The sequence below is a fragment of the Pogonomyrmex barbatus genome, unplaced genomic scaffold (assembly GCF_055798465.1).
Source record: "Pogonomyrmex barbatus isolate J1 unplaced genomic scaffold, ASM5579846v1 scaffold24, whole genome shotgun sequence".
NCBI classification, from domain to species: Eukaryota; Metazoa; Arthropoda; class Insecta; order Hymenoptera; family Formicidae; genus Pogonomyrmex; species Pogonomyrmex barbatus.
The window spans coordinates 1-12,376 of record NW_028297121.1 but is presented as its reverse complement, the minus strand read 5'-3'; the positions used below and the strand labels follow the sequence as shown (position 1 = coordinate 12,376).

Here is a 12,376-nt window from a genome sequence, read left to right as displayed (position 1 = left end):
AAGGGGGAGGGGAGCGAAGGGAAACAATTAATATTTAAGTGGTGATGGGTAGATTGTAGGTCGTATTAATCCATTTGACTTACTACTGTGATGATAACAAGAAATGTCGTTGCAGGTAGATCGATGAGAGACAAGCTGGGGGTCGGGACCAGCGACCAGTAGTTCTCTGCAGGGTTCCGCAGGGAAGTTGAAAAACAAGGGTGCACAAAAGACACTGCTGCTCAAATTTAATAAAGTGATAATTTAAAGAAGTTGAAGGTTTATTTTAATTTAAAATATATTATATATCCCGTCCCAATATTAAAGTTTATTAACTAAATCTGCGGTTACTAAATCTTTGGAGAGAATCGACAACTAAACCAAGAGTTAAAAGCGAATGCAAACGGACGGGCAGGTTCGACACGAATGCCCAAAAAAAAAAAAAGATTTAAAATTGCTCGAAAAAAACTAACGGATCAGAGCGCGTGAAAACTATCGGTCAAAGAATAAGTGCAAAGTGCCTTTTCGAAGTGCGTTTCCTCCGGGGAGAATCCTGGTAAAAAGTTGTCGCGGAGTGGAGTTTTGGTTCGGGAATTAAGAATATCTCGTGAGTCTTTAACGAATAGGAATTAACGAGTCATTAGGGATGTGGGGGAGTTAGCCTATCGTAGTTCAGAATTTTGAAAAAAAGGTCTGATTGGTACGGGGAGAATTTTTAGGGATGATAATTAGGTTGTGGGTCTGAGCCTTTATCAACATATAGCATTATTTAAATATTTGTGGCTGAATAAGTGGTCGGCGATTTAAATAACCGATGCCACGAAGGCGGCTATTCGAATACGCAGTCTCCCATGAGGGAAAGCAGATACCTACTCGGGCGATTTATGATTTTTCGTCGTCGCCAGTGCACTAAGGGTTTCTTTGCGCTCGGCATATGGCTCAAATCTTATCTTAGCTTAGTTGCAATTCAATCGGGTTTTATAGTTTATTTGTTGACTCGAAAAACGAGCCCTCAACGGTCTGAGGTTCACGTGTTCGGTAGGCTGGCGTCCACGGAGCTAAAGTAAAAATTATCTTAGTTTACAGAATGATATTTTTTTATGCTGTATTGGAGTTCGCCCATTCGCTCCGAAAAGAGTGAAGAATCGTCCGCCGGACGTAACAATATTAATATATTCTTTTTTATTTTTTTTTCTTCCCTGTAATTAAGATCAATTGTAGTGTATACTGAAAAAATATTCTTTCAAATTAAAATTTTTTTTTTAATAAAATATAAGAACAATATCAACCCACAAAAATTAAAATTAATAATAAATTTTAAAAATTTGTTAAGAATAATATTTCTTATAATATTCTTTAAAATTTCCTAAAAAAAATTGTATATAACACTCGATATAAAGAGATTTAGGAAAGAATGATTAACTTTTATTATTAATCATAATTATTTTGACTCAGAATTTTTTTTTTATTTAAGTATGCATTGTATAAGATCACACGCAATGGATTTAATTATAAAAATAGAGTATTAATAGTAGAGTAATTATAGAGATATAATAAATAGAGTATTTATAATTATATATCGCCTCGCACTTGACTCGGGAATCACTATTGCTTCATCATCAATGCTCCTCCAATTGTAACGAAGCGAATTGTTCCTCAAGTGTCTGTAATATAAGAGAAAAAAAATAAGAAATGTACTTTTTTCACATACATAGAAAATTAATAAAATAAGATGTGGTAAATGAGCAAATGAGAATCAGCGCTATTTACGATGCGCAATTGACATTCTTTCTTATAACTTAAAATACAAAACATACATTTCGACGCAAGTTTGAGTCATCTTCAGTGTATACAAAGACAAAGACAAGATACTGTGTTCATCCGATGTACTTACCGACGTTAAATTCGCTAACTAGAATTTTTTTATGAACGCACAACCATGTCATCCTTAAAGAGACAGGACAGTTTTTAAGGGATTGCCAATTATCAGATAAACACAGTTCACACTAAACCGAATAAAGCACGCGCAGGAGCGCGGCACGGTTCTCACCGAGTAGCTCTACTTTTCTGAATCATGCCGGATTGAAATCTGCTTTAGAGTGGATCGAAATTTAAAACGAAGTCTTTCAGAAACTCCAAAGTAGTTATCAGTTCAGAGCGGGTGCTAGCATCGGTTGAACTGTCAAAGATATTCCTTTTATATCTTTCTTTTTATATCGAACTCGGTTTCGGTTTGGAAAGGATAAAGTCGGAAAAAATCAATTCTGACACGTAAAGGGAAGGGAATGGGAATGCTGGACGGGGAGATTTGGAGACGATTGACAGTTCTCGGTGATACGCTGTGGCTCAGTCGTTTTGATTGTCAGTCACAATCAATTAACTTCCGATCTTGAAAAGCTCCCTTTTTCGCATTTGCGCTCCAGTTACGATTCAAAGAATTAACCGAAAAAATGTATATCATTATAATACATTGTCGCGATCATGAACAGTATAAATATGAACGATAATGAACAGTATAAAAAATAGACTAGCGTACTTTATATTAAAACGGTTACGCGGCTCGTTTTCACGGTTCGCGGGATAACATCCAATCGGGTTGCCAGGAAGAGAGAAAGTTTTGGTAGATAAAACATAGAAGATTTGATGTGAATTATTTATTACTGACTAGGCTTTTACAATCTTATTTCATTTGATATTTACAATATATACAGGAATTTCGGGCGTTATTCGCCAAAAGTATACGCGAGTTCCGGGAATCGCACAACAACTTAAGGGGATCCTAAAATCGATCCTTTTTTATCAACCAAATCGATTAATTTTCAGCACGCTATATTCCTAATTGCATTTACAGATTTAAGAATCTTTTTCCACAATTAAAATATATGCACGAATGTAACTCATACCGGTCGATGTTATACCGAGAACGAAAAAGATTTAAGAAATTTCGATCTTTTTTATTCTTAATCTAATATGGAGTCAAGAGCTGTCAACGTGTGCGAATATTTGCTTCATATAAAAATTTGGCAACCTACTTGTATAAAATGAGACCAGTATGAGATGCAAATTACATGCAGGAACAATATAGAGTTTTTATAATTAGGCTTGAAAAAGTGATATAAAAGATTAGCGTGCCTGAAAATTTGTGTGCATCATGATATTGGTAGAGCAGACAATAACGGAAAATTATTTGTCCGGGGATTCTTAAATCTATCAGTGCAATTAGAAAGGATTCTTAAATCTGTAAATGCAATTAGAAAAATAGCGTGCTGAAAAATTAATCGATTTGATTGATAAAAAAGGACTTTAGGATCCCCTTAACTCGCGGTTTTATCGAGATTTCGGCGCGACGCGAGACGATGCGCGGGGCTTCGTCGCACGCGGGATTTGTCGCGTTGATTCTCAGCTGTCATGTCGCGTCAAAGTCTTTTCGGGACGGATTTTCGGTCCGAAATAGAAATAGAAATAGAATTTAGATTTTGCTGCTTTCGGAGACAAGAAGCTCCCTGCTCTGTCACCAATAGCGATGGATTTTGCACGCAAGGGTCTGTTTCGGGGGCCAAGTTAAGAAGCCTTAGCTCGAGAGAAAGCTTCGGAGATAGGAGCGATCCGCCCTCCTAGCTTTCTAGGTAGTATCCTAAGATCGCTTACAGATATCAGGACAGGTATTCACCGAGATCAGCACTGGATTGATTACTGTCTCGCCGGGAATAAGCGAAAACCATTCGTTGGAGTCAGCTAATATGCCCGAGTCGGTCGTAAATCTGGACGGATCGAGAACAGGTCGGCCGAACTTGGGTCCTGGAGTTGACTCCGCGATGATTTTGCCGAATGATCCGCGAATTTCGCCAAACGGCGATTCTGTGAATCCGTTCGGCAGTGCGATCGGTAACGGGACCAGTGGCAGTGACCTAATGCGCGGATTATTATGATAAATGCGCGCTGTTCTCGTAAATTCTGGAGTCTGGTCAATGCGAATTTGTTCGATAGTGGAATCGCGGAGGATTGCCGTATCGATATCTCGACGGATGGTCGATCGGGTAATAAGAAGTTATAATTTACGCCATTTTAATTATGGAGGGGGAAGTCATTTGAGCTTATCGTTATTATATATATATATATATACAGCCCAAATTTATTGTCTATATATAGTCTATATATAGTCATTGTGCATATATATAAAAATAAAAAAAAATTATTCTTTTATCAAATGTTCATGGCGTGCGATCCATTTGTGTTTCCAATGTTTTTATTTCAATTTTCACCCACAACATTGTGCTGCAATGCCCGAATTTTATAATAAATAAAAAAAATAAATAAACATTAATATATGTATAAAAATTGTCAATATTTTTTAATACATATAATAATAATGTATAATTATTAGTAATTTTATTATAAATAATAACAAGAATTAATTTTGTCGACAAAGAATAGCCATTATTAAAAAAAAACTTGTTATTGCGTGGTCTCGAACTCTCCTTGCCACAAAAGAAAAAGATTACACGCGCGAGCCTTAGACTGTGCAGTCATGGCGCTTCACGCTTTGTTTGAGCTATTCATAATACTTCATAATACCGTACAACTAGCCGAATACCTAACTTTGTATGCAAATTTTTCCGAAATTAAGGTCCATACACTCAAATTCTTTTACACTTTTTATACTTTCGATCTTCTCTTTCGAATGAATTATAGCTCGTTCAATTTTGTATTTCACAATTCTTGCTATCTCCTTGTGAGTCAAAAAGTCTTATACTATTATGCAATTTTTGCAATAGTTAACGAGTTTTTAATTTATGAGTGGTCAAATTGCAAGCGCGCAGGACCGCTCAATGAGACATGCGTTCGCCGTCGCTAGGCACGCGTGGAGTTATTGATTACAAGCGGCATTGGCTACACTTCCATCTACGTACGTTATGTGCGCCTAGCGTGCTCCACGCATGCCTAGCGATGGCGAATGCGTGTCTTACTGGGCAGTACTATCTCACCGCGCGCTTGCAATTTAACTATTTTCATAAATTAATAACTCGTTCACTATTACGAAAATTGCAAAATAGTACTTTTAATAGGACTTTTCGATTTAGTTTAGTCCGCTCCACCTGCATGGCTTGACTATTTTTTTTTAGGTACACCCTGTATATATATATATATATATATATATATATATATATATATTAGGTGTATAAAAAAATTCTGAGCTTTAGATTTCATACAACTGAAATAACAATTTAAATTTTATATATCTTCCCGCCCTTTTGCGGTTTTAAAGCGTTAACATTTGGCCTTCTAAAATGCCATACGGTTTGGCGTTATGCACATAACCTCAAAAATCAGTAGTGTTCACGATGACAATAACAAAAGAGTATATTCGATTTTCCATCCACTTCGCGTTTCATCTGAAGAAAAATGCTGCTGAAGCCACTGCAAGCCACTGCATGATTTGTGCTGCATATGGAGAGAACGCTGTAAGTCATACTACATGTAAAAGATGGTATCAAAAATTTCGCTAAGAAGATTTCAATCTTGAAGATGAACCGCGTGCTGGACGCCCTCAAAAGATTGAAATGGACGAATTGCAAGCATTGCTGGATATAAACTCTGCGCAAACTGAAAAGGAGCTTGCAGAACAGCTTGGCGTTACGCAGCAAACCATTTCTGTACGTTTACATACGATGGGAAAGGTTCAGAAGGAAGGCAGATGGGTTCCGCATGAATTGTCCGAAGACAACAAAAATCGTCGACGTGACACTGCACTCACTTTGCTTTCAAAGTTCCGAAAAAAAGATTTTCTGCACAAAATCATTACAGATGATGAAAAGTGAATTCTTTATGATAACCCTAAACGTAGAAAATCATGGGTTGACCCTGGTCAATCTTCGACATCGATGCCAAAGCCCAATATCCACGCCAAGAAGGTTTTGCTCTGTATCTGGTGGGATTGGAAAGGTGTGTTGTATTACGAGTTGTTACAACCGGGTGAAACAATCACGGCAGACCGCTACCAATAACAATTGAGCAATGCATTAGAAGGAAAATATATAAGGAATATATATATATATATATATATATATATATATATATATATGTACAAAAAAGTTCTGAGCTTTTTTTTGTAAAATTCAATCTTTATTCAAAAACAAACAAAAAAATATTAATCAGCGAAATATTCCCCATATATATATATATATTCTTCAGTCAAGATATGACAAACGCATATATATATATATTCTTCGGTCAAGATATGACAAATGCGTTCTTTCGATATGTCCATAAACCTCTACTATCTCTCTAACCTTGATTCGATGGTCGTCCAGTACCATTTGATGAACATTTTCGATGTTATCAGCGGTGGTCGCAGTTTTTGGCCGCCCCGAACGCTCATCATCAGCCAAGCTGATACGACCACGTTTAAATTCAGCTGTCCATCTTTTTACGGTGGCAAATGATGGGGCAGAGTCCCCGTAAACATCCAATTCGATTTTAATTTGCGCAGGCGTATTGCCTTTCAAATGTAAGAATTTAATCACAACACGATATTCAATTTTTTCCATTTTTACAAAAACACTGACATCGATTGACACAAACGACTGTCAAACAACAATTGAGCGTTCAAAATGGCTGAAATTTTCACAAAAGTCTTTCAAAGCATATACTATTGTAGTACTAGAATGGTTTTGACGAGTAACATCATCTTCATGTTAAGGCTCAAAACTTTTCAGACTACCCTCGTGTATATATATATATATATATATACGTGATATAATATGGCTGAATTTAAACGTGGTCGTACCAGCTTGGCTGATGATGAGCGTTCGGGACGGCCAAAAACTGCAACCACCGCTGATAACATCACATGAAAATGTTCAAATGGTACTGGACGACCGTCGAATCAAGGTTAGAGAGATAGCAGAGGCTATGGGCATATCGAAAGAACACGTTTGTCATATCTTGACTGAAGAATTGGATATGCGCAAGCTATCCGCGCGTTGAGTGCCGCGCTTACTCACTTTGGACCAAAAACGCATTCGAATGAACATTTCCAAGGCCCTGTTGGAGCGATTCAAGCGAAACGAGTCAGATTTTTTGCGTCGATTCATAACTGTAGATGAAACTTGGATCCACCACTACACTCCAGAGACAAAAGGATAGTCAAAACAGTAGACTGCAAAGGATGAACCTGCTCCGAAAAAGGTGAAGACAGTTCCATCAGCTGGGAAGGTAATGGCGACTGTTTTTTGGGATAGTCACGGAATTGTGTGTATCGACTATCTTGAAAAAGGTAAAACGGGAGCATATTACGCATCACTACTTGATAAGCTGAAGGCAGAAATTGTCAAAAAACGGCCGCATTTGAAGAAGAAGAAAGTGCTGTTCCATCAAAACAACGCACACTGCTCACACTTCGGCGGTCACCATGGCCAAAATTCACGAACTGCACTTCGAATTGGTTGACTACCCACTGTATTCACTAGATCTGGCCCCCAGCGACTTTTTCCTATTTCCTAAGCTTAAAGTTTCGTTTGGAAGACAGAGATTTTCATCGAACGAGGAGGTCATCGCATACGTAAACGCCTATTTTGCGGAGCAAGACTCCAACTACTATTTGGAGTTAAAGAGATTAGGGTATCGATGGGAAAAGTGTATCGACTTAAAAGGAGATTATGTTGAAAAATAAAACTATATTTGACCAAAAAAATACTTGTTTCTATGTTAGGCTCAAAACTTTTCAGACTACCTTCGTACACATGTCCAATTATTTGTCACACACTAAGGAGTCAGATCGCAGTCTTATTGAGTATAAAAGTCTACAACGACATAATAGATTCGGAATAAAAGCACATACACCCGGAATAAAAGCACATGTGATAATCACGAGTCAAGCAAGTAAAATGATGGGACAGTTAAAAAACAATTAGGAAGTTAAATAGACATAAAACGCCAGACACAAACAAGGAAGAACAACAGCGATACAAAAATATTTACAATTTGTTTATTACCGAGATATAAGCATACTGTAAGAATTCGGTGTCTTTTTGTCAGTTGAGGCTATTTACTTGATTTTTTTATATGTATTTTATATGTATAGCATTTCCTGTATCCTTTGATTCAAATCCATCAGTGTCTTCTCTCAACACCATTAGGAAGAGAGTTCATAAATTTATCCTCAGTTACCATCCCCGTGGAGAATCAATTTTTCCTATAGTTGGGAGAGGGCTTTGCACTTCCGTTCCGTGATATAGTTGATGCGGTGTTCCAATTAATTAAGAGCATAGAAAACATCAAAAAATTTGTTGTGGATGCCCAACTGGATATCAGAAACCGCTTCATTTCAACAACTTAATGTCTAGTACTTTGCATAGTCACCACCAAGAACTCTTTAATCTTTACGAATCTACCAATTCTTTTTTGAAAAATAATCCCAACGTTATTGTTACGAAGGCAGGTAAAGGGAATGTTACAGTCGCTCTAAACAAAGATGCTTATATTGATAAAATAAGTGAATGCTTCAAGACGAAAACACCTATTCTAAAATAAAAAATATTCCAAGGAACCTAGTTGAGAATTAGGGATTTGCGCTGCCTTTTGAAAAGATGGGAGGGACTCTGAATTTATATCTCCGGCCATATACAGTGATGGGGTTATGCCGAGAGCATATGGCCTCCCCAAAATATTCATAAGGAAGGTTGTCCATTTAGAATTATTGTATCATTGATTGATAGCGTTCTTTACTCTTTGACTTTGCATCTTCATCGGATCATCTCCAAAAATGTATCCAGATCCACATAGTTATATAAAAAACAGCTTTAAATTGGTTAACAAACTCTCCGGAATATCGCAGGAGGTTTAATTTCCCTTGACGTCGTATCTTTATTCACTAACATCCCTCTGGATCTGGCTTTATCAAGCGTGGAAAAAGGAGGAGATTTCGATGACATGCAATATACCAAAGGAGGAATTTATCAGAGAGGTTTTACTCGTTCTTAATTCTATTTATTTTAAATTTGATGACGCGGTCTATGAACAATCTTTTGGTACTCCCATGGGCTTTCCGCTTTCTCCCATCATTGCAGATCTCGTGTTGAGCGATCTAGAGGAGAGAGCGCTTGAGAAGTGTGGGATGAAGATTCCTTTTTATCTAAGATGTATGTAGATGACCATGGCCATGGCTGTTCCTTTCAATAAAATGAAAGATATCCTAAATAGCTTCAACCCTTTCCATCCGAAATTGCAGTTTACTTTAAAAGAGGGAGGAACATCTCTCAAATTTTTAGATGTTTGTATAAAACTAAATGGCGGTGTCATCGAAACCGATTTGTATAAAAAAACCCATGTTCTTGGGAAGATATCTCAACTTTCTTTCCTCTCTCTCAAAAACAAGGAATGATTATTGGCATGATTGATAGGGCATTATTACAATACTTTCACACCCAAAATACTATCAAAAAAATTTAGAACAGATAGTTAGCATTTTGAGAGACAACGATTATCCTTTAAGCTTTATCTTCAATTCTATTAACTTGTATTTAAAAAATTTTTTTACATCGATAATGAACTTTAACTCAAAAAACAATGAAATTATAATTGTGGAAGGATATTCGAAGAAATGTCCTTGGTTTACTGTGCCCTTCATAACAGATTGCGGACAGAATGAAATTAGCTATCACCGGCTTAGATTCTAAGATCTCCTTCTTCAGTCTAAATAAGCTTGGAGGGTTAATCAAAGCGCAAAAGAATTCTCTTCCAACTACACAAAACAAAAATGTAGTCTACAAGATTTCTTGCAAAAATTGCAATGCTTCTTACGTGGGACAGATATCTCGACAACTAAAAACGAGGACTTCTGAACATAGAAATTTAACAGAAATACGGCCACCTCTTCAGTCATTACAGAACATAGATTACAATTTAACTATGAATTTGATTCGAAAAATGTCAAGATCCTTGATAGGGAACGTTTCTTAGGAAGAGACTTGTCTCGAAAATATTACATATCAAAAATCAAGTAAATAACCTCAACTGACAAAAAGGCATCGAATTCTTACAGCATGCTTATACCTCATTAATAAAAAAATTGTAAATATTTTTGTATCGTTGTTGTTCTCCGTTGTTTGTGATTGGCGTTTTATATCTATTTAACTTCCTAATTGTTTTTTAATCGTCCCATCATTTTACTTGCTGACTTGTGATTATCACATATGCTTTTATTCCGGGTCTATTATGTCGTGTTGTGTAGACTTTTATATTCAATAAAACTGCGATCTGATTCCTTAGTGTGTGACAAATAATTGGACATGTGCCTGTGTAAATGGTCAACAACTACTTTGAATTCACTTCTGATTCTTTACTAGTCTTGATTGAAATATACTCACATCTAGGTAATCTTTCGATTGGCCTTATGCTACCGGTCTGGAAATCGATGTAAGCATCCACCTTAATTTACAATTGACGGCATAGACACACACGATATCAATCGCCACGGTTATATCTTTTCTGTTAATGTTCCGAGTTTTTAAATTTAATTTTTGTAGTATTCGCTAAAGATGGCTCAATATAGAGGCGAAACGTTCGACGGTTACATTCAAATTTATCTTAATAAATTGTTCACCGCGTCAAAAGTATTATTTTTAATAAATATATTACGCAATAACAACCGTGTTTGACTCTTAGTGCAAGAGTCTATTTGCCTTCTATTTGCAATTTATTGTAATTTCAAGAATCAGTGAGATATTGAATTTGTTAAATTACTATTTTTTAATTTTAATTTAAAAACAAATGAAATATTGTTGAAATGAAACTAAAAAATAAATTTACAACTGTTTCTCTTCTTTAAATATACTTTTGGAAACTTATACATGATTTTTTTTAAAAAGACATTAGACTTTTCATATCATGGGTAAAACTCTCCAATTTATGAATGATGGTGTATATCGATTACATCTGTATCAATATTAAAAATATTAACGTTAAAAAAAACAATATCATAAAATTATATCTATATATTTCTGAACATAAATAACATTTTAACATAAATTGTATAATATTAAAGAAGGGAATTTAAAAATGATCAATTTTGGACGAACACTTTTAAAATTTATGTAGTTATTATTTTGAAAATCCATATATTTGTGAAAGAAAGCTTATTTACCCAAGAAAGCTTATAAAATCTTCCAAAAGTAATAAAGTAAGTTTTTTGAATCCTTTACCAAAAAATTTTCAGTGACAACAAAATTATGACAGAAATCGAATACGACAAATTATGTCAACAAATCGGCAACAGAAATCGAACAAACACTCTGCGTTGTCACTAAATACAATAATTAAGCCCTAATAACTAGGGCATCCTAGATTGCATCCGTTTCTCGCATGCAAAATTTATCGAACCCAAATAAGAAGGGAGGGTGCGCGTCACGACGGGGCTCGACCACGAACCAGTCGTGAAAACTCGTAATTATTTTGCGAAAAAATACCACCTCAGCCAGGAATCGAACCTGGATCTCCTGCTTACCGGGCAGGCATCTTATCCTTTCGACTATCGAAGCATGTGATGATATTTATCGCAAACAACGTGTTTAGAATAACACGTCAACAATACAATGATAAATATATATATATATATATATATATATATATATACATATATTACAATATATATACACATACGTGTATTCTTTCGAATCCCCACGACTGGTACTCCAGAGAGATGATGGTCCTATTCTCTCGATAGATGCAGATTGGACTGCAGCGGCGACACCCTCCAACGCCATTGGCAAATATACAAATAATCCTTCTGGAGCACGACAGGAGAGATTGCATCAAGCATGGCTCGAGCTCCCGAATAAGAAGGGAGAGTGTGCGTCACGACGGAGCCCGACCACGAACCAGTCGTGAAAACTCGTAATTATTTTGCGAAAAAGTACCACCTCAGCCAGGAATCGAACCTTTCTATATAAGCGAAATCATAATCAAAATTTAAACATTTATTTATTATTTATGTGTTTTTATGTATGCACTTGATGCAAGATGTAATTATCCTTTTGCAACAAGGAAATTAACGAAGTGTGGTACTTGGGAAGTAGTACATTATATATAAAATGTACAATAAAATGTACTATTTGATACATTATATAAAAATCAAAACAACTATGGTATGACTTATAGCAGTGCTCGCAACGAAATGCACATTTTGGGCCGATTTTCGAGGCGACGTCTACTCCGAGACAACTGTCTCCCCACTACATCTCGTCGACCAAGCTGCCGATCGCTGTGGCCTCAGGGGTGTCCCCATTTCAGAAATGCTGAGTATGGCCTTTCCGCCAAACTATTAATAAAATATTTTTTTCAAATAATTTATTTTCATATATTAAACATTAAATTTTTCATCATTAATGTATTATATGTG

General features: G+C 36.0%; 1 protein-coding gene across 4 annotated transcripts in view; it reads left to right on the top strand.

Annotated features, from left to right (window-relative positions):
* The window catches only part of Gga (ADP-ribosylation factor-binding protein Gga), a 184,999-nt gene extending 172,674 nt beyond the window's left edge, over positions 1-12,325 (top strand). Inside the window, exon 11 of one of the 4 annotated variants that reach the window (XM_089078598.1) lies at positions 12,139-12,325. In XM_089078598.1, the coding sequence (XP_088934724.1) occupies positions 12,139-12,276 (138 nt within the window). In that variant the 3' untranslated portion in view covers positions 12,277-12,325. Of the gene's footprint in view, positions 1-115; positions 7,673-11,701; positions 12,058-12,135 lie in introns of those variants that run through there. The other 3 variants (XM_089078597.1, XM_089078596.1, XM_089078600.1) reach the window with 3 other exon arrangements.
* Positions 12,326-12,376: the final 51 nt, after the last annotated feature.